The sequence below is a fragment of the Ursus americanus genome, chromosome 26, assembly GCF_024610735.1.
Source record: "Ursus americanus isolate L20-20 chromosome 26, mUrsAme1.1.p, whole genome shotgun sequence".
Lineage (NCBI taxonomy): Eukaryota > Metazoa > Chordata > Mammalia > Carnivora > Ursidae > Ursus > Ursus americanus.
The window spans coordinates 25537260-25560801 of record NC_142152.1 but is presented as its reverse complement, the minus strand read 5'-3'; the positions used below and the strand labels follow the sequence as shown (position 1 = coordinate 25560801).

Here is a 23542-nt window from a genome sequence, read left to right as displayed (position 1 = left end):
CTCTTCAGTGCACAGGGACCGCACAACAAAGAATTATCCAGCCCCCACATGTCCATAGTTCCAAGGTTGAGAAACCCTGCATTGCATCAACAAATCCTTCACACCAAGAATTTAAAATTTTAGCAGATTTATTGAAAACTGAGCCAGGGAAAGGGACATGGGCAGTCACATCACACAGTGTCCAGCAGCGTACCATCGCCTGTCTGCCTCTCGCCCTCTCTCCCGCCCTTGGCCCTTCACCCCCCACCTCCCATGTCTCCTGGGGGCTCCAGATTCTGCTCCTCTTCTTTGCAGAGCAGCTTCCTCCTTCTTTGAAATCTTGACATCATCCAATTCCCTGAAATTCAGGATCCCATCTTATGCCCCAAGGAATTATCAGAATATTTTTCTTTTTTTTTTCCATAATATTTTTCTTAAATAATGTGACATCTCCCCCAAAGGGAAATTTGAGTGTTGAGACATAAGGTAAAAAATTTTCTCCACCTTGAAATATATATGAGTATGCTCATATACTCAGACCAAGATAAAAAATATGGAGTATGTAACACAAATGTTACTAAGGCTTAATTCTGAATATTGCAGTTGGAGTTGATTTTTCCCCCTTTTTGCTTATCTATATTTTCCATTTTTCCCTCACTGAAAAAAAAAAGACATGGTTAGTAAAGGAAAAAAGTATGTCTGTGGGGGTGATATATAACTACGTAAAGATTCTTACAAAATAATACTAAATGAATAAATATCAAATTAAGTTATATATACTATATGACCATTTTTAAGGTATGAAAAAAAAAAAAAACCCAAAGGGAGTATGGAACAGCAACAAGAACAAATGCCTAGAAAGAAACACATCATGGTGTTTTATTCACAAAGCCAAACGAGAAATGACTCTTTTTCTCTGCTGCTGCTTTTTTTGATTTTTAAAAATTAACTCAATGTACATACCCAGTATAACCGTCTGACCTATAGTGTGGGCCAGACCTTCAAATATGATCTCTGTCCCTTCCATGATTAGGTTACATTATATAACAAAAGTGAAGAGATTCTTATGAATATAAGGTCCCTAATCAGTTGACTCTGAGTTAATCAAAAGGGAGATTATCCTGGGAGGATGGGACCTAGTCAGGTAAGCCTTTTCAAAGAGGGTTTACCATCCAGAGATTTGAAGCAACAGACTTTCTCCTGCTGGCCTTGAAGAAGCAATGAGTTTGTTGCCATGAGTTTTATAGCTTCAAGCAAATGAATTCTGCCAATATTCACGTGAGCTTGGAGGAGGACCCCCAGCTCTCAGACACCTTAGTCAGAGCCTGGTGAGACCCTCCCTCAGCAGAGGATTCATTTCCACCGTGCTTGAGACTCCTGACACATGGAAACTATGGGAAAATAAATGTGTGTCTTAAGCTGCTAAATTTGTCATAATTTGTTAAGCACCAACAGAAAACTAATAGACCCAACTAGGTCTCCAAAGAAAAACTACATTTTAATAAACAAATCATAGAATGGAAACCGAGAGATCTGGGTCTGTGTCATCACCATTACCTACCTATGTGATCTTAAACAAGTCACTTCTCAAAGCATGAGGTTTTCAAACATGTAATATGACAGATAAAGGCTTGAAAATCTTACGATTCTAAATCTTGCCAAAATCAACTCTCAGTTACTGTGCTTCCCCCCGCCCCCCCCGCCCCGTCTTGCTTATAATGGAGTCTTGTAGTGCTAAAGATAGGGAGCCCGTTAGTTAGACTGTCAAAATCTTTTCATAATAAAGAGATTCTCTTTATAGCAGTACTTATTCTTCAAAACATGGCACTTGCCTCACTACAACCCAATTGTAATTTTAGAATAAAAATATATAGCAAAAGGGCGCCTGGGTGGCACAGTGGTTAAGCGTCTGCCTTCGGCTCAGTGCGTGATCCCGGCGTTGTGGGATCGAGCCCCACATCAGGCTCTTCCGCTATGAGCCTGCTTCTTCCTCTCCCACTCCCCCTGCTTGTGTTCCCTCTCTCGCTGGCTGTCTCTATCTCTGTCGAATAAATAAAAAATCTTTAAAAAAAAAAAATATATATATATAGCAAAAATGCTTAAAATCAAATATATACAAACTAAAATGGCACAAAGGAATATTTATGAAAAGGGAGAAAGTCCAACAAAAGAAGGATTAAACTGGGATTGTGCTTCTTCGAATTCAGGGTCGGGTTTTGAAAAGGAAGATTCTCAGACAATGAAAGCAAGCAGGTCAACCCGAGGGAAGGAACCAGTGGGATTAAAGCAAGTATAACAGCATCTGAAACAGAATACATGCTTCTACAGACCGAATTGTGTCCCCCCTCCCAAATTCACATGTGGAAGCCCTCCCCCTCCACGTGCTAGTATTTGGAGATGGAAATCTCCCAAATGGGGTCATGAGGGCAGAGCCCTTTGCTGGGGTTACTGTCCTTAGAAGAAGAGGCGCCAGAACCCGACAGCATGCTCTTTCTCTCTCTCTCTCAGTGGCATGGACACAGGACCCAGCAAAAGGCAGCTGTCTGCAAGAAAGCTCTCGCTGGAGCCTGACCACGCTGGCACCCTGATCTCAGGCTTCTTGCTTTCAGAACTGTGAGAAATAAATTCCTGTTCTCAAAGCCACCCAGTCTGTGGTATTTTGTTATGTCAGCCTGAGCTGACTCATACATATGTATTAGGGGGGAAGGAAAAAATAGGATTGGAGGTGGAGAGGAGGAGAGGGAGAAAGATGCTTGGTGGCCACACAGAGGAGTTTGGAACTGATTGCCCAAGGTTATAGGAAATCCGTGTGACTTCTTGAGCCAGAGAGATTGAGGAAAATGAGTCTGATGATAATCTCATCAACAAGTTTATGGGACATGAAGTTATGAGGGCCATGACCAGGACAGTGACCACAGAAATGGAATGGTAGCAGACAGAACTTCCAGGAAACATTAAGTGACATGAATTGCCAGGACTTCAAAATAAATTCAATTGTTATTAAATAATGAACTCAGTCCTTAAACCTGACAAATGAGAAATTCTGATAAGAGGGAAATGGTGGGGATCTGGCCAATTAATGGGGAGGCATTGACAAAGGAACCTGGCCCTCTTTAATGGGTGGGGGGGGGCACCTGTCTCCCTTGCTCACCAGATAACCTCCCAAAGTTTTCTGGAGAATCAATAAAAAATTGAAAGTTTGACCTTTTCTAGAAGGACTGCTCAAGAACAGAATACCCAGGTTGACTTCCTTCTTTGTTGCCAGCTAATCAGTGCTAAAAAAAATTGCTAAAAATGCTCATTGTTTCCAGTCTCCAATTTTTCTCTCCCTTCTCTTTCTTTCTCATAAATCCTGTTTTGCCTTTATTTCCTGACTCAGCATAAGAATCCTTCCTCGTATGTATGCACGCCCTCCCCCTCGCATGCATTGTGTGAAATACAGAAATGTCTCTGAGTTATTCTGTGAGGCAAGGATGAACTTTTGTGGGAGTCCTCCACTTTTGTGCTTGGCCCTGAAGTCAGGTGCCAGGCTGAAATACTGGGCCTACCTTCTGAGCTGCAGACTGGGGCAAATTTCTAAACATTTCTATGCCTTTGTTTCTTCGCCCACAAAAATAGGGATAACTAGAGCATCTCCTTTGTGTTATTACTGATAGAGGCTTAAATGGCAAGGACATACATAAAGAGCAAACCCAGCTTCCCTGGATCCTCTCACCAATTACCCAACCAAAGCCCAAAGAACCAAACAGGTTCTTTCTAAAGCTCCCTTCCTGAGACATGGCATGCGGTGTTCTTCCTCATTGCAGGAAGTACGAAACCTAATGTGTTCAACTCTAGGTGTGTCCTTGGCAGCCTTTGGCTGAAGGACATTGACAGTGCCCAGAAAATATTTATTGAAGGAAGGAAGGAAGAAGTAATGGTTATCCTTTGACTATAATGTTCCTTTTTTTTTTTTTTTTTTAGATTTTAAAAAATGTATGTATTTGACACAGAGAGTGAGCACAAGCAGGCAGGGCAGCAGGCAGAGGGAGAAGCAGTCTCCCCGCTGAGCAGAGAACCCAATGCTGGAGGGGGGAGGGGGCTTGGTCCCGGAACCCAGGGTCATTACCTGAGCTGAAGGCAGAAGCTTAACCGACCGAGCCACCCTGGTGCCCCACACTATAATGTTCTTAACCCAACATTCACTGATTGAATACATTGCCATCTACTCAGGAGTTAAGTATTCTGAATTTAATGGGAGCTCTAAGCTGGTTATCTCCACCTTACAAGTTTAACTTCATCAAGTTCTTATTGAAATACAGTTTTAATCCAGTCTCTCTCCAGAAGTGGTAGTTAACAAATCTATGAAAAAATTAGACCAAAAGATGCCTGTCCGTTTATTCAGGGTATAAAGGTATCCTAGCCTTTCCTTCTACCTGGCATGAGTCCACGCTGCTTAGAAAGACTATACACCTCCAAAGTAAATGTCGCTTCCACCAATGAAACTTGTTGGAGCCCGAACACACACCCACACCATGCCTACTCATTCTACCAGCTTCAGCTTCGCTCTTTTGAAAACTGTGCCCTGCAGTGGGGATCTACACTCTGACCTTTATGACAATTATAATTATAGAAAGCTATGTGTACATTGAAAGCTTACTTGATTATAATTATGTACCTGCTATTTACCATCCTGGAAGTATAGTTAATACAATGAAGTATAAAGCCATTGTCCATTTACTCAAGGAGTTCAGAATGTGCATGAGAAGATGCCAGGTTCTATCTCACGATACGGTGCAACGATTTCAGTTTTCATTTATCTGTGAGATATAAACACAAAAATAAGGACTTTAATGCGCCTCATCTATATCAAAGAAAGTACATTCTTCTCTAAATTCTGGGGGGGGGGGGGCGGGGAATATCCTGCTCCTTGTCTCTCCCTAATCCTGCCCTGGCAGATACGTTGGTACAAGCGCTGACAGCCTGTGCACATGGCCAACCGAATAGATGCCTAAGAATGGCACAGGAAAGGATATACTTGACTAGAGTTAGTGACAACCACCGCATTCTCAGGAAAAGGCCCTGGGAGTTGTCTTACCATCCTTAGGCAAAGAGCAAACTGGATTTATGTCCTCAACTTCAGGAGGTTCTTAACATGTGCTGGTTGCTTGATTCATGTCAATAGACTAAGGTCACCTCCATGTCATCTGCTTGAAGAGTCACTTATAATCTACCTCCATGGAGGCCGATGCTGTGTTGTAATGCAGAGCAAACAGGTTTTCTGCAACTTGGAAATCTATGACAGTGACCCAGAACACTGATATGGACAAGTTAAACAGAATAAAGACAGCTGAGCAAATATTCAAGAAGTCTATGAATTAAGAAATAATATTAACATTTTGTGCAAGTACAGTGAGTACATAAGTTTAACTGGGCATGTTGGCAGGAAACCGTGAGGAATGTATGCCTGGACTAGATAAGGCCATGCAGAACTCACAACCTTTTCACGAATTAATCATTATGCAACCTCGCAGGCTGAAAAAATAAATCTGGTTCTCCCACACCGTGTTCTAGACCTGCTTTGGAGACTTGGAATTTTCCCAAAAAGTCAAGGTCCTAGGAGCATTCTCAAAAGATATCGATGACTCATTGTTGGCTAAAGACAATAACTCTAGCAGCTCTAAAACTTCTTCATATTAAGGGAATAAAACTAATTTTATACAAACTAATGTTTTGATTTCCTTCTGTGCTTCAACCAAGCAATCAATAAGAAATAATATTTGTAGAACATTCTATAATTAAAGAAGTACTTTTTTTCCTGCATATCTCTTTTGAGATATGAACCTCACAACAGACCTGGTGAAGAGAATTATTAATATACTCATTCTACAGAGATGCAGAAGAGTGAAGTAAATTTCCTGTATTGTAGAGATGCAAATGTTACTTAATATGTCCCTGTAAGATATTTCAAGATTAAACTTATAACTTGGTGTGCCTTTGGTGGCTCAGTCGGTTAAGTGTCTGACTCTTGATTTCACCTCAGGTTATGATCTCAGGATAGTGACATCAAGCCCTGCATTGGACTCTACACTCAGCACAGAGTCTGCTAGAGATTCTCTCTCTCCCTCTTCCTCTGCCCCTTCCCCTGTTCTCACTCTCTCTCAATAAATAAATAAAATCTTTTTTTTTAAAAAAAGATTAAACTTATAACAGACAGCAAGTACTTTCAAAATCTTATCATTAAAATACTTTATAAGTAAGGCATACCTACCAATCGACAAAAATTATCTGGTGCTAGTAGATGGCAAGTCCAATGCTATATACCTAATACTGAATTATATAATTGTCTCTCGCCACAGAAAGTTTGCATCCCACTTGAAAGGCAAGTTTGTGAATGTTCTGTAAACACTTAGAGAAATAAAGAATAATGAGAACCGGCCTGGTCAGAGAAGAGGCTCAGCCAAGATGAAACACAAGTGAAAGTGGGACGGATGCCATGGTTGTGGCTCAGAAGAAGCAAGGGCAGTAGGGAGAGGGTAAAGGAGCCTATGACAAGGCAAGAGTGTGTTCATGTGGAAATCAGAAAAGCAATCAGAGAAGTGGGAAATGTGTTCATGCAGCACTTAGCATGGGGCCTTAAATATAAGCAGCACTTAGGAAAGAAAAAGATGAAAAGAGAAATTGAGTCTCAAGCAGTGAACATACCCTGGTCTGTCAATCAGATAATAACTGCTTCTCTTGTAGAAGGCAGAAGTTTCTTCCAGTACTTCCCTGAGAGAGTAGAACTGTCAGCCCAAATTCCTATTTTGTCAGAAGTTCAAACGTTTTTTGATTCTATGACAAAGGCAGTCATTGAAAATTTTTGAATAGGAATTGTAATTTAATTTTAACTGAATTGAAATTTAATTTTAAAAGCAAAATTAGTCTGGCTCTATGTGGCTTTGGTGAGAGTGAAAAAAGAGTGATGTTGGTGAATACGGCTAGAACCCAGGTGCTTCAGGCAGGTAAGGGGAAGTGAGACCCCCACGTAGGGAAATTTCCAATGAGAAAGAGAAAAATGCTCACAATGACAGGAGCACGTGGCTGGCTCAGCCAGTAGAGCATGCAACTTTTTTTTTTTTTTTTAAGATTTTATCTATTTATTTGACAGAGAGAGAGAGAGAGAGAATACAAGCAGGTGGAGTGGCAGAGGGAGAGGGAGAAGCGGACTCCCTGCTGAGCAGAGACCTTGCTGTGGGGCTCCATCCCAGCGCCCTGGGATCATGACCTGAGCCCAAGGCAGACACTTAACTGAGCAAGCCACCCAGGCGCCCCGAATATGCAACTCTTGATCTCGGGGCTGTGACTTCAAGCCCCACGTTGGGTGTAAAGATTGCTTAAAAAACAAAATCTTTAAAAAATAATAAGAGTGTAATTAAATAGCTCAAATTGTTAGGATGTGATGATTGATAAGTTGAAAAGGGGAGGAAAATATATAAAAACTTACTCTCTGATTTAAAATCAGAAGAACCCTGAGGAAACACTGTTAGTGACAGAAATAGAGATGAGTGCCAAGGAGATAGTAGGAGAATAACAGGACAATATAATTTCCTTCATCCCCTCTGATGTGAATGTGAAACAGCAGTTAGTTTTTTGGTCTGGGGGGGGGGGTTAGGTTTGTTTTTGGTTTGGGTTTTTTTTTTTAGCAGTTAGTTTTTTATCCTCATCCTGGAAAAGAGGATTTTCTATCAAAAAAGATGGAAGAAAATGCCTAGGGGTATCAGGATATGTGGCCAGTATGGACGTGTCCCGAACTCTGACCTCAAACTGAGCTGAGGACTGAGTTCAACTCAGTTCCAGGACTGAGCTGACAGTGGGTGGATGCTAGGGAAAACAGAATGACACAATTTGATGAAGGGGCAGGAACTCCAAGCCACTGCCCTGCTACCCAGTGGGAGCATGCCTAGAGTTGGTACTTAATAGACAAGACTATTTTGTTGTCTGCAATGCAATCACCACCACCTTTGTCTCCAAAAACATTGCTCCAGCCTCCTGAACTCAGTCACTGAGGGAGAGAACAGTGTAACTCACAAAAAGAGAGGGATAAGGACAAGTGTTTGAAAGAGTTTTTGCAAAGGCTGTTGGCACATTTTCCAGATGATTATTACCTGCTGGTCCTCCTAAAAATGAATACTAGCATTGAAATGATCTGCATTGGATGGGGTTTCTTTCCTTTTGTTTTGTCAGGGAAAAGGAGGAGGGGTAGTGAGTTCCATTCTGGTTTCCCTATATATGGCACTGTTTTATCTAAGTTTAAAAAAATACCTCGAACTCAGTCTAGCTGTTGTATTTTTCCTAAGTGTTGATATCACTGTATCCAATTCAAATTTTCCAAAAAAGAGGAAGAAGAGCTTAACACATTACAAACTCTTAATCTTACAATGTGTGTTCCTTGATATATGTTGGCTCAAAAAAAAAAATTGGCTGTGGGTTCGTGGCCTTGAGCTAAAAATGTCTAGCCCAGGTGTTATCTAAGTAAGTTCTCTTAACTTCAACACCACCTGCACTTTTAAATCTTGCTCCGTAATGGGCTACGTTTTCTGAGAGGACACTTCGAAAGAGGCCCATGAAGTGCATTGTGGGAATTGTAGTCCTAAGTGACTTTTCTTTTCTTCCCGGCCCTGGACTCACGCTCCAATTCCGGGATGGTTGAACCCAGGATCTACCAATTAGCTGGGGCCATGTCGTGACGCCGTGGTCCAACCGGGAAAGCTGGTGTGGGACTCTCGCAAAATGATTGGTCAATGTATGACCCCGGGGGCGGGGCAATAAGGTGGGCGGGAAGACTGCGACGATTGGGCACAGAGCCCGAGGCGGCGGGCGGGGATTGGCTCCACACTAGGGCAGGGAGGCCTGGGAAGGGGCGGAGGAAGGAGACCAGAGCAGGAAGAGCAGCGGCGAGGCGGCGGCGGTGGCTGAGTCGGTGGTGGCAGAGGCGAAAGCGACAGCTCCAGGGGGTGGCAGCGGCCGCGAGAGCAGGATGCGGGTCCGAGTTGGGCTGACGCTGCTGCTCTGTGCGGTGCTGCTGGGCTCGGCCTCGGCATCTTCGGGTCAGTATCCGCCCCCTCGGACTGGAGGCCGGGAGCCACCGCCCCCCCCGGCCTCCATCCCGGGGCAGGGCCGTGGGGGCTCAAGCTGGAGACTCCACTCTCTCTAGTCACACCTCGCACTAGCCTGTCGCTCGCTGTCATTCCTCGGGCCTTGGCTGGCCTGAGCTAGAGGGGGTGTTTAGGGAGCTAGAGAGGGGAGGAAGAGAAGGGGCGGTCACCCTGCCCCACACCTCTCCTCACTTAACAAACTTTACGCGACTCCTCGCGAATGAGGAATTGACTCTGTGGGAATGAATCCCGACAGCTGGCTTAGATCTACAGTGACACCTGAGCCTTACTGGAACTTCCTCAACTCTCAGACAGATTATGTGCTTGGGATTTGTAAGTTAAGTAATTGACAACACCTGGGGTTATCACTGAGCAGAGCCAGGTCCATCAAAACCAGGATGTTGACAGTGGTTGGTGGATTTGCTTAGCATTTGAGGTGGCCCCTTTATTTAGAAAGGAAGACTTTTGATGTAATTGTGTCCACTGTATCCCTTTTTAGGAAATATTCCCGAGAAAGGTGTTTATCTCTGTCACAATGTTTGAGTTGCCCCGTGTTTGTCGACAGTTAACTTTGTGATTTTTGAGAAAATCTTGGTCCCTATAAGTTTAAAATGTATAGCAGCTGATTTTCATGTTTTGTATAGATATAAAAATTAATGTGCCTTTGAATTGATTTTCCAGTTAGCAGATTAATACTATGGTTCTGAAATGTATTTTTCTTTTTTAATAGTTCAACCTGCCTGCATCTGAAAACTTTTATTTTGAAAGTGTTGATAAAGAAGCACTTAGTGTTTCTAAATGTTGGTAAAGAAACAATTAGTACAATAAAGCTCTTGAATTTTCATCAGTTTAGTTAACAAGACAGCTGTTCTGTGGCTTTAAATTTTTTTGGAACAAGGCAGGGTATAAATGTCAACTCTTTTTTTTTTTTTCCCAACAGAAATTTTCCCAGATGGTTATTTGAATCCCCAAATTATCTGTCCTAGTTGTAAGTCAATGCCATAACGTCATTCTGTTTCTAAAATAAGAGCTCTAAACCTAAAATTCTATCCATATTGTGGTTTGAGATACCATTTCAAAAGCAACAAGCATATGCTAGTAACTTTACTGCCAACATCATGCTTTGAGGACTGCCTTTCCCCTTTTCAGTGATGGTTTGTATTCACGACCAAAGCTCCAAAACTCTACCTACCTCTTGAAGCACTGCTAGTAATTATTTGACCAAAGGAAGTATGAAATGAAACTGTTGAGTGTAATGGATAGATACCTGATGGGCCTTAGACCACTTGCATTAGAATTCCTCTCAGGAGTTTGTTAAACACACAGTTTTAGGTCTGGAACAGGTCGGGGCATCTGTAGGTAACAAGCTTCACAAGTAATTCTTCACACTAACGTGTAAGAACGACTAGTTAAAGAACATGGTTAAGTATCCCTCTGAATTCAGTTTGCAGAATTTAAAGAAAATTAAAGCCTACAGACATTTTCCTGTGTCTTCCGTTAACTAGATTTCATATACTGAAGAGCTTCATGTCAGTGGAGGTGGTTCTTGAAGAAGTCATTTAATCAACAGTTGGGATTCTTGGGATGTTATAATAGAAGATGACTAATACTGAAGTGTTAAATCTTTGGATTGTGTTGATGTAAGCAGAGGACTGGGTTCGAAAAATGTCTGCTCTGATTTCCATCGTAGTTCACCTGTGCCAAAGCATTTCTGTGGCAGAGGCAGAATCCATACTTAGCCAGAACTAAAACAGCAGAGATGTGCATGCTGACAGGTAATAAAGGCACTACTGTGCTCACGTGAAGTGCAGTTATAGTACAACGCTTATGTGAGGTAAAGTTTTAGAAATTGAGTACATGGATTTTCAGTTGACTTTATTTATTCAATAAATTGCTTATGTATACAGGAAGTCAGCCTCATTATTAAAGATTTGCTCCTATTTAAAAATCAAGTCTTGGGCCATAATTTTGCATTGACTTAAAGTTTGAATGTTAGTGGTTACCAAAACAAGTTGCCTATTTACCAGGTATAACCAGCCAACAAAGGGAATCTTGATCCTATCATTGTTAGTAGCTATTATTTCATATCTTGTTTTAAAGGCATATAAAAATGTGACACTTTTATTTGAAATGTTTTCTTATTCCTGTGAATACAAGAAGAGGTTAAACAGATATTTCTCCATTTCCTCAATAATGAAAAATGCTGTAAGTTTTCTCACTTAGAAATACTTGTTTTATTTTCAGCAGGAAGAGACAAATGGTTTGCTTTTTTTTTTTTCTTTATGCCAAACAGTGTTATAGAATCTTTTAAATTAGGTCCACTGCTAAGTATTTCAGGTAATAGTTCTGTTACCACATATTCAAAGAGTAAATTTCAGATTGCAGATGATGTTTAATGTCATTGTTCTTTTGTTCCTTAAAACATTGTGAGTCAATAGGACAGATGGTATTATTCTCTTTTGACAGGTTGAGAAAGAGGAGGCTGACCAAGCTTGCTATACTGAACCACGTGTATAAAATTAATATGTAATGAAGCCAGGTTTTGAACTTAGCTCTCCAGGACTCGATTTTGGAGTAATTAAAAATCAGGAGTATTGTAGGATCTGCACAGATTCAGTGGTAAAGCAGAGAACAGGATGTCTGCTCTCTTTTCACCAAACTCTTAGGACTTTCTGTGTTTGAAGGTCTATCAGTCTGTTTAGTTTACATGACAAATTGGAAAATGAATTTGTGATGATTACTTTTCCCTCAAAGAATATCCCTGGTACTTTGTGCAGTTTGGTTGGCTGATATAATAAAAATGAAAATTGGTCTTTTTTCAAAAGAAGGTGTACAATTACTAAAGTAATGTAAACCATTATATTTTGGATGTGATACTGTTGAATGAGAACTCTATAACTCTTCATTGAATTTTTTTGCATTTTTTTCTTGATGTACGTGTTCTGCTAAAAGCATTTTTTCTTTTTGTTTATGCATAACTTCAGATTCTTTGTTACCTGACTACTACATATCAAAAGATTCTAGATTATAAGCACTTCTGTAAAACTGTTATGTGAATGGATGTATCAGTTTGAAAGAGAAAATAGCTTATGCTTTAAGACTACCATCTGGAGTAGACTTTCCCAGTTTAGTAAATGAGAAAGAATTACCAGTAACCTTAGTATATATTCCTAGTTTGAAGACAAGAAAGACAAGCATGATGCAATTCACGTGAAATAACCCTGATGTCAGAGGTTTCCATGTCTCTTGGAGTTCAAAAACACATTTTGCTACTTGAGTGTGTAATAGCTTATGGTGTCTCAAATGTACATGTCTTCAAATTTATTTATAAGTATCTGTGTTATATACTTATTTGCTGCATGCGTGACCTGTTATGAGAAGGTACTAAATTTCATGATTTAGTGATTAGTAATTTAAGAGTTCCAGCTCATCTGAAGTTTGGGAATATACTGTATACATTTACACATTTAATATCTGCACTTGATATATTAACTAGTTGATGTTTGTGATTATTTAAACACATCCACACATACAACTTTAATATATAATAGAGATTAATTTTTTTTTGCGTCATCCAAAGTTTTGCTGGGAATGGAATTTGAACCGTATGTTAGAATTTGGGCTTTGGGTAAAACTTGTGAAGAAGTTAGCCTGAAGGATGATTGTTAATTAAGTGCCATCACTACCTAAATGTTACCGGTACTGTGGGATTAATACATGCTGTACCCTTCTCTTCCCCACCCATCAGAAATAAAACATATTTGGAAGGTAGTCTGAAAGTAGTAAATGTGAAAATAGCTATGGTTTAAGTGTTCTTTGAATTGACAGCACTAGTAGACTAGTTTTCTCAAATATTCGAAAGAAACAAATACTATGAAATAGTGTTGTGTATTTTATACACAATGAGTTGTTTATACTTCTTAAAGCTAGCTCGCTATTTTGATAATACAAACTCCAAAGCATGTTTTTGTTATGCTTGAAAGAGTTACGAGTTATGAATAATATTTAGGGTGTAACCATATGAAGTAAAGATACATGGCAACCATAACACCAAATTTTCTGGTAAACACATGGTTTTATAGCATTTTGTCTACTGGTTAATTTCTCATGTAGGTTATGAGCTTATAACTGAAACTCACTCGTGGATAAAATCAGATCGTTTTAAGAATAAGAAGGAAACCTAGAGATCATCTAACAGTTGTTGTTTTTAAACTGGCCAGGAATACAATGACCAAACGTAAGCATATGGACATTGTGCTCAATGTATTTGTATAAGATCAGGAAAAAGAATAACAAGTAGCTAGAATAGAAGTAAGAGCAGAAAAACGCAGAATAATGGAAGGAAAATTAACATAATTGGACAAAACTAAAGCAGCAGATATGAATTTGGAAGAAAGTGTAACCAGGGGCTAGATTCATTGTTTATTTAATATGAGATGTTGATTTCTAAATAAATAGATCTCATGTGAGTAAGTACATGATGGTATGATGCTACTTTTTGCTTTTATCTGATTAACTCTTCAGTAGAGTAGAACACAAATCCTAAATATTTTAGTCTGGCAGCTCTTCTGTCACATAATAATAATTGTTAGTGTCCATCTTTAGTAATCTCAGTGAACAGTAAAATGCTAATCAGCACTAAAATAAGCTCTGAAACTCCAGATTGTGAACAGTGAAAAATAATAGGTAGAACCATGAACCACAAAATCAGAGATTTATAAGTTTAGTAACTCAGTAGTAGACTAAATATGAACAGAAAAATTGGATGGTATCTGAAAAAGTTCCTGGTTTGGGTGATGGTGGTGATGGTAGTTGGTCTTACCTGAATAACAGATGAAGCTAGTGCCTTCCCTGGGAAAGAGAAAGAACTACCCCCATCTAACCCCTTGTTTCCCTTTTACCTAATTTTTTCTGCACAGTTGTTGAATACAACCGATTTTTAGATAATTCTAGATATATTTATCAAGTGTCTAATTATTATTTGTTGTATTTATCAAGTGCTTTAACAATACTTGTGATTTCCCATCAAGAAGGATGATGAAATTGTCTTAAAATTTCTTTACAGATGAAGAAGGCAGTCAGGATGAATCCTTAGATTCCAAGGTGTGTACTAAAATTGACCAGTATTCGATGCCCAATTTAAAAGCATGAATTATGTGTCTTAGGAAGGATATGAAATCTATCTTTTGAGCAACAGAATTAGATTAAGAATTAGGAAAAGAAAAACATCACTGGTATCAATACCCTAGTTCTTCTGGGGGTGGGAAAAATCACTGACCTGTAGGAGACAATAATAAATATTTTCATTCAGAGTGTTGGTTATTAGGTTTGATTTTAACTTGAATGTGCTGTGTAAGAGCTTGAAGGCAGTAACATTCTTACTGCCTAGTGAGAGATTGATTTTATTATTTTTTTAGTTTTTGTTTTTTTTAATTTTGAAGACTTAACCTCTGCCATTTGTTTCCATTTCTATCAATTTTTATAAATCTGTAGAGTTAATACATTTAAATTAGTTAGTTCAGTGAATAAGGCTGATTATGTATCCAAGGATACCATTCAGTTATGATTTCTGATCTCTAGGTTTGAGGTAATACAGATAAGAAACAGAGAGTTGTAGTACAGGGCTATCATAAGGGGAAGTATAAGCTATGTTGGTAGTTTGTAGGGAACCCTAATTCAGGCTTCAGGAGGTAAGGAATGCTTCTGGGGCGAAATAACGTCTAAGTTGAAATTGGAAGAGTCAGGTTAGGCAAGTGATGAAGGCCTGTGATGAACGTATACCAAACTTTATAGAGAGATGAGCAAGTATGGCAGATTCACAGCTGAAGGAGATATATCTGGATTAGTAAAAGTAATGGTCAAATTGGGTTGGAGACAGCCCTGATACTATTTGAAAACTAAAAATATTTTATATTCTCAGACTTCTTTGCCATCAGATGAGTCGGTAAAGGACCACAACACAGCAGGCAGAGTAGTTGCTGGTCAGATATTTCTTGATTCAGAAGAATCAGAATTAGAATCACCTATTCAAGAAGAGGAAGACAGCCTCAGAAGCCACGAAGGGGAAAGTGTCGCAGAAGAAATCAGCTTTCTAGAATCTCCAAATCCAGAAAACAAGGACTACGAAGAACCAACGAAAGTACGGAAACAAGGTAGTCTGGACATTTTCCTTGCTTTTGCCTAATTTAGGAAGGAGACAGCTGAAATTTTAAAGTAGTGTAGAAAGATGCAAAAGTCTGGTTTTATTGGTTATGAGTCACACATAATGTGTAGAGTGTAGTAGTTTATGATTTTCTAGATTTTTATGTATCAGTTATTCACTTAACAGATATGACCCAAGTTACATAACCTGAATTTGATAATCAAAACTGCATTTATATTATATTAGTATCATAACATCCTCTTTTTGTACTCCAGTATGTAATTACCTGCCCAAGTAGTACACAAAATGGTAACTCAAGAAAGATTATCTAATATGCTGCTCTGGTTATTTTCAGAATTGTTTTAGGGTTTTTACTACAATAACCTTCCCAATCACCCTAGGAATTTGATGTATTTATCTAACCGAAGGTTTCATAAACTTTGTTCCCCTTCTAACTTTTACCTTCTTGACACCCTCTATTTTTAAATTTAAAACTTGCTCTTTCTCATAAGAGTGTGCTAAATACCTGTCCTTCTAAGAATTAATTATTAATCCACTCCACCGTGTCCCACCAACTTTCTGTCATTTTATTATTTCAAAGATCAGTACGATACCCACTTATTACTCTGTTACTAGCCACTTTTAGAAACTGATCCAGATTTTACCTTTCAAAAATACTTTTTTTTTCAAAAATATAATTTTTTTATTACAATTATCCATACCCATGAATAGAAAGACCATGTTTAAAAAAATTAAAAGTACCTTAATCTCATCAGCTAGACATCACAGCTATTTTTTTTTTTTTAGTATTTTATTTATGTATTTGACAGAGAAAGAGACAGCCAGTGAGAGAGGGAACACAGGCAGGGGGAGTGGGAGAGGAAGAAACAGGCTCCCAACGGAGAAGCCTGATGTGGGGCTCGATCCCAGGACTCTGGGATCACGCCCTGAGCCGAAGGCAGACACTTAACGACTGAGCCACCCAGGTGTCCCTAGACATCACAGCTATTAACATCATGGAAAAAACTCTTTCAGGCTCTTTTCTAAATGTATAGTTTTAAGAAGACTAAATTGGGTCAAAATGTATATACTATTTTACTGCCTGTGTTTCGTGCTTAACAGTTTGTCTTGAACATTTTCCCCTATCATTTAGTAGTATTTTACAATTTGATGGTTAATGGCTGTAAAAATTTTACAGGTAGGAGCGCCTGGCTGGCTCATTTGGAGGAGCATGCGACTCTTGATCTTGGGGTCATGAGTCCAAGCCCCACGGTGAACATAGAGATTACTTAAGTAAATAAAACTTTAAAAATTTACATGTAAATATACCATGAATTAGAAATAGATCGTTTACAAGTTTTTTTTTTTTTTTTTTTTTGGCTGGGATATCATTTTAGATGCATCTTTGTGCACATCTATGAAAATTTTCTGAGAATTAGTTTTCTAAAATAAATTTGCTGGACTGAATGTAAAATCTTTTTTTTTTTTTTAAGATTTTATTTTATTTTATTCGACAGAGATAGAGACAGCCAGTGAGAGAGGGAACACAAGCAGGGGGAGTGGGAGAGGAAGAAGCAGGCTCCTAGTGGAGGAGCCTGATGTGGGGCTCGATCCCAGAACGCCGGGATCACGCCCTGAGCCGAAGGCAGACGCTTAACCACTGTGCCACCCAGGCGCCCCCTGAATGTAAAATCTTAAAAGACATTTGATCCTGTCCTGTTAAATTGTTCTTCAGAAAAGTAATTCTGTTTACTGCCTTCAAAATGACTCCTTTTCCTGTGCCTCAGCCAAGTATATATTATCATTTTTAAATTTTTGCCAAATATTATAGTTTAATTCATTCTTTTTTATTTTTTTATGAGGGAGACTTCAAAATGTGCACAAAAGTGGAGGGTGTAGTGACCCCCTTGCCCATCACCCAGGGTCAGCGGCTGGCCACACTCTTATTCTTGCTGCATCTCTGCCACCCCATACGCTCCTACTCTTTTCTTTCCTAGAGTATTTACAGCATATTCCATGTTATTTCACCTGTGTATGTATCTCTGAAATATGGCTTCCCCCTCAAAAAAACCACAGTGGTTAACACCCTCAAAATTAGCGAGTGTTCTTTAATCACCTAATCCCCAGTCTCTATGCAGTTTTCCCTGTTGGTTCAGATATCTGTTTAGAACTGATTTGTTTGAATCAGGATCCCCCACCAAGATCTTAGGTTTCTCTTAACCTATAACAGTTTTCTCTCCCTTGTTTTTTATTTCATTTTCTTTGGTAAAGAAATAATGTCCTTTGGGCAGTACAGTTTCCCTCATTTCTGGATCTAGCTGGTCATATCCTTGTAATGTCATTGAACTTGTTCCACCATCTACTGTCTGATCTGTAAACTGGAAGTTAGCTCTAGATGCTTAGGTAGATTTAGCTCTGGTTATTTATTGAGACTATCTCATAGAGTGTTGTGTACTTCCTTTCACATTACATCCGGAGGCATAGAGTATCTGATTGTTCCACTCCTAGAAATTGGTCAGTGAAGCTGGGTGGTATCATCCTGATCCAGCCATTCAGAAGTTCCTCGCTGACCTTTCACCTAGAGGTTTTGACAACCATTTTGTTTATTGTCTGGATCCATTATTTCACTAGAAATTGCAAAGTGATGGCTTTCTAACATATAATTCCTCCTGCGTTTGTTACCTGGGATTCTTTTATAAAGAAAAACTTGCTCTCATCAACTATTTGGTTACCTTGAAACACAGTCCTTACAAGCAGGATAGATGCTTGGTTCTTTCCCTTGAAATATTTTCAAATAATAATTTGGTGCTCTAGCAACCTCCAGTAAATACGTTTTTGTTTGTTCTGTTTGCTTTGCTTCTAAGCATCATTCCAGGTCCGTGGGTTTCACATGTTTGCTTCATGCAGTTGCAGTCCTTCTTTTTCATTGCTCACATTATCCCATTTTTGCATACCAAGAGTCCCTTTTAGTCCATTCTTTTGGACTAATCATAGGTGACTTTTAAACTTGTTTCTTTTCAGGCAAGATGTGATGTCTTAAATTCATCTTACACAATTCCTAACCCAGAAATGAATCAGCCATTTCTCAAAAAAAAAAAAAAACCCAAAACACCCCACATTCCTTTTAGTGGGAAATTGCATTTAGACACTACAATCTAGGCACCAGGGACATGCATTGCAACTGAGTTGTCAGTACTGGTCACTCTTTTTTGTGAATACGGTTAGGAAATGTATCATTCATCCTGGGTCTTCCAGTTTGAATTAAATACTGTGAGAAATTCCAGTAGGTCACATTGACAAATTGTGAACTCAAGAATCAGAGATCTTACCCAGTACCAAACCTGACTAATATTTTCAGAGATGTAATTATCACAAGACACAGGTGAAGTGTTGAGAAGTCTGTGACTATCAGGGCTATTCCCAGGTCCTGCTTGCCTTGATTAGGGTGTACCTTGGCCCAGATTTTAACATGTGAGGCCTCTAAATGATGTATATGGAATGTCACTTCCATGAAAGGGAGTGATTTCCATTATGAAACATCCCCAGTTTATTCTCTGATAATTACAGAGCTTGTGTGATGTTTTCTAGGAAGTCATTCTTCATAAATATATACATCCCAGGTTTATGTGCAGTGAGCAGTCTAGACACACCACATCCATCCTGCTAAAGTGTTCCACAGATAAGGAGAACCCTCCTGGGAGTAAATACCTTTAGTGTGTTTGACAGAAGGTCCTTGATCAGCATGTTTCTAACATGATTTGATCATGTCACCTCTCTCTCTCTTTATATGTAACATAAGTTACATATGCATGGCTTTGAGTGTGTGCAGTCCCAACTACATTAGAACTGGGTAATATGACATTTACTTCTAGACTTGCTTCCTTTATTGGCCTCTCATCCATATCTCTGCCGTATTGATCTTCCTAAAACCCAAATTTCATCTGTAACTCCCCTATTTACAACCCTTCATTGTCTCCCCATTTGCCTGTGAGATGAAGCACAAACTCCTTAGCATGATTCCCAAAGCCTTCCACGTGCGGCATGCCTGCTGGCCTCTGTGACTTCATCTCCCACGGCTCTGCCCAGGACCCTCTTACAGCTGTATCAAGCTCTTCACCAGTCTTCAAGTACACCATGCAGTTTATGCCTCTAGGTCTTTGTACAAGTTCTTCCTGCTGCTTGGAATACGTTCCTCATCCCTTTGCCCAAGTTTATCATATTTCTGTTCATCCTTAAAGATGAACGTAAGTTTCTCCTTTCTGAAGCAGATCTGAACCACCCAAGGGCAGTTGAAGAGTCTCATGTCTTTAAGAACTTCCTGCTTGGTGTCCCTGCTTTCCCCCTTCCCCCTTTATGTTAGTTCTCTTAACAGCAGCCAGACCAGTTTTCCTTCCTGTTCAGAGCCTCCAGTGGCTTCCTGTCACATTCAGAATAAAGTCCAAACAAGGCCTTACATGATCAAGTGCTTCCTATCTCTCTGACTTCATCTTCTGCCACTTCCCTTCACTCACATGTCTCCAGCCACACTTGCCTTCTTGCTGTTTGTTGACACTTTGTTCACACTTGTTTCCAACTGTGTCTGGGATCCCCAGGAGCACAGTCCCAGCTCGATGATTCTCCATGAGACTCGCAGGACTGAGCATGTAGTCATATTTAGGGCTATGATTTATTACAGCAAAAGAACACAAAGCAAAATCAATAAAGGGAAAGATACATGGGTGAAGTCTGGGAAAACCGGATGCAAGCTTCCAAAGGTCCTCTCCCTGGGAAGGGGTGGGGGGTCACACAGACCCTATTTAATTTCCCCAGTAACAAGTTGTGACAACATGTGTGACATGCTGTGTACTAGAGAAACTGATTAGAGACCTAATACCCGGAGTCATTTTAGGGGGCTGGTCATGTAGGCAGTCTCTGCCTAGCACATACCGAAATTGCAGACTTGCACAAGGAAAGCAGGTGTTCACCATAAACCATATTGTTTGTACAGTTGGGATGAGTCACTCATAACAGGGTAGTGGGAACCCTTCCAAAATCTTAAGTTCCCAGACACCAGCCAAGGGCTAACCTTATAAGCCTTTTCAAGGACAGAAGTTTAAGTCTGCTATGTGAACTCTTCTTTGCACAGTCTACCCCCTCAGTCATAGGCCATCTTGTCTTTATGGCAAAGTTACTCTCAGTAAGACCCAGACAATAGAGTGAGACCAATCTGCAGTATTGATTTCAGTTATGCCCTTCATGAGTCCTGCACTTAGCCAGTTAACAAGTCCCATTAATCATAAAGGTCAGATGGCTTCCCCCTCAAATATCTATATTAAACTTTTTTACCTAGCCTTAAGCCATCAATTCAGGCTCAGCACAACTGACCAGTAAGTTGAAGCTGAGGCAGTGTTGTGATAGGGTGCACATACAGAACTATAGTCCTACAGGACACATGTGGTAACCCTGGAAACAAGGAGTTTACCATCACTGGGGCGACCCAACCAATACATATGTTAGACAGGATGATGTGGCCTCCTGCCACGGGCATCTTGTCCTAGAGTTTCCAGTCCAAGTAATTTAGTTCAGTTTTTAGTTCCAGAGGGACTGCCAGTCAGTTCCAAACCGTTTTGTTGTCCATGACACCAGTTCATCCACTTCATGAGTTTGGACAACATCTGGAGGTTTTCTGCATGGCAAGTGCAGGGGCTGGGCCACCTCCTGCTGCCTCATAGTCAGCCCTGACTGGTATGAGCATAGGCTCCACAGTCTGAATGCAGAGCACTCTCAACAGCTTGGAAAGTTGCATGGAGAGTTTTCCTTTAGGAAGGGGAAGAAGATTCCAGAAATAGTTTCAAAAAACAAACACCATCATTTCTTCTCCCCTCACTCGTGCCTCTCTAGGTACGGGGGTTTCAGTTTATTTTCCTTGGTTGTTAACAAAATCAGTGTTTCCATTCAGTAATCATAATTTTTTATTTTCTCAGTCATTGCCTTCTCTCATCCAGACCTTTTGCTTGGAGGGGTTCTGTGTAAGAGGGGCAAAGCATCTTCACAGGAAAGCATCTTTATACAGCTGAACCAGAAAAACGTCACGTTCAAAAATTGGTCAGGACAAAAATCCTGAATTTTCAAAAAATTTCAAAATGGGTTTATGTCCCCTCCCACTCCTTTCACCCAGATCACTTATCCAGTAAGCAGCCTAGAAAAGATCAGCCTCTCTCTGAGGAAAGCTGCATCGAATAATCAGGTTGCACTAAGGTGTGTGCACGAGAGAGAGAGAGAGAGAGAGAGAGAGAGAGAGAGAGAGGTGAGGGAAGCAGGTAATCAGTTCCTTTTTGGAGATGGCAGCTTATCAGGAGAGCCAGGCATAAGTTAAGACCTGCTCCACGGGGTCTGGAAGTCCCTCTGTCGCTTGACCTGTCAGGAGCAAATAGAGGGTCACAGTCCCTGTGATGTATCCTCTCCCAGAGGACAGCTTCGGACAATAGTTACAAGTTAAAAATGTGGTCAGTCTCTATATCAGAAATACCCAGCCAGTCAGCAGCTTGATTTCAGATGTTCCCATCAGAGAACAAGCCCTCTCCTGTGAACTTTTGTCTGTGACCCAGACAGTCCGGCCAGGCAGCCACGATTTTCTTCACAGTGTGAGGCCCCACAGAGAGGTGACCTAATGTCCAGAGGCTGCAGCGTCTGAGTTCTGTTTATTGAGCTTATGGCTGCCCTCGGTATGGCCTCACACTGAGGCTGGAATCCTGTCCCAGATGCATCAGGTTTTAGCTTTGAATCAAGTTCAAGCAAATAGGATCTGTAAATTCACGATTTTAAAAAGCCAGAGGCTTTTCTTCAGCAGCAAAGGCAAGATGCTGCAGGGCCAGAAAGTCCAAGTGGCAGGCAAGGCTATGCCACACCTTTTGTCTTGTCAGTCTTTGGGCTCGCACTTTCGTGAACAAGTGCACACTTTCTCTCTCTCTCTCTCTGTCCCTCCCTCCCTGCGCGCGCGCGCGCACACACACACACACACACACACACACACGCGCGCGCACACACACACAAAGGCATGTGCATCAGGCTTTAAGGTCAGACCTCTACCTTCAGAAGCACTCACTAGCCAACTAAAACCTGCTCGTTAGAACTTCACAAGGGTGTTTCCACTTGTAGTCACCTCTTTCTTATTTTCTCTCTTTTTACAGGGGCTCCACTAAGCAAACATCCATATCTTCCATAGCAAAACCCAGCAATTACAGAGACTTGTACTGTTTCCAATACTCAGGAGTTTAAATTCCAGCCCACCCACTGGCAGCAAAAAGCAAGGAAGTTTGTCCCACTAACACATTTCTTTTTTGCAGCTTCCCCTGATTAGGGTGATTCCTTAGGCACGTATGGAATTATAAGCATTTAACATTATGTACCAGTTTTTATCATGCATCCAGTTGTGATAGCCACAAAATACAAAGCCACTAAAAAAATCCTTTTTCTTTTTCTTACTGCAAATTTACTTGAACTGCCAGGAAGTAAATTCATCATTTGCATGTTAACGTTACAGCTGCCAGGGAAGATCCTGGCTGGAATGCAGGGGAGGTAGGGGAGTGGGGGAGGCCACTGTAGCAGCAGCTAGACTGAAAAAAAAAAAAATCCTGCTGGAGTGCAGCCTTCTTCCCTTCTCTTTCTGCTTTACCTAAGTTTTGCTTCAGCCCTAGTGATGTGGGAAACAAAGGCAAAAGAAAAATTAAATCTCCTTACTACTTACAGCCCATTCGCAAGACCTTAAAACAGGCAGAGTGACATTCCTCTAGGAACTCAGCTGCCTCGACGTTAATACTTTGTTAAGGGCAAAAGGCAATCTTAGCCTGACCCTCCAGGATCCTCTAAGTCTACTTTAACATTTAAAAATTTCTTTGGAAACTTCTTTTATCTGTATCGCTCAAGATACATGTTGGCAATCCTCTCCCAAGCAGAGGACCCACCGATGTAAATTTGAAGGGTTTCATGACTCAGGTTTTATTAGACAGTAGTAAATGACCTTTTCCCAGCAATAGCTAGCCCCCTCAAGGTCCTGGAAACCTTGCTTCCAAAATTCCTTAGAGACTTACACTATCCCTAACCCCCTCCCAACTTGAAAGTATATAATGGGCCACTCCTCATGACCCCAGGGCAGCTCTTTCTGCCCACGGGTCCTGTCCCCGTGCTTTAATAAAATCACCTTTTTGCAACAAAGACGTCTCGAGAATTCTTTCTTGGCCATCGGTTTCGAACCCTAACATCGTCTTTCCTACATCAAAAACCACCTTTTTGCACCAAAGACGTCTCCAGAATTTTTTCTTGGCCG

The 23542-nt window shown here is 40.5% G+C and overlaps 1 protein-coding gene across 2 annotated transcripts in view; it reads left to right on the top strand.

Annotated features, from left to right (window-relative positions):
- The first annotated feature begins 8868 nt into the window (after positions 1 to 8868).
- The window catches only part of SEL1L (SEL1L adaptor subunit of SYVN1 ubiquitin ligase), a 52638-nt gene continuing 37964 nt past the window's right edge, over positions 8869 to 23542 (top strand). The window contains exons 1-3 of one of the 2 annotated variants that reach the window (XM_087856163.1): positions 8869 to 9047; positions 14161 to 14198; positions 15016 to 15247. In XM_087856163.1, the coding sequence (XP_087712289.1) occupies positions 8978 to 9047; positions 14161 to 14198; positions 15016 to 15247 (340 nt within the window). In that variant the 5' untranslated portion in view covers positions 8869 to 8977. The remainder of the gene's footprint in view (positions 9048 to 14160; positions 14199 to 15015; positions 15248 to 23542) is intronic. The other variant, XM_045807703.2, reaches the window with a different exon arrangement.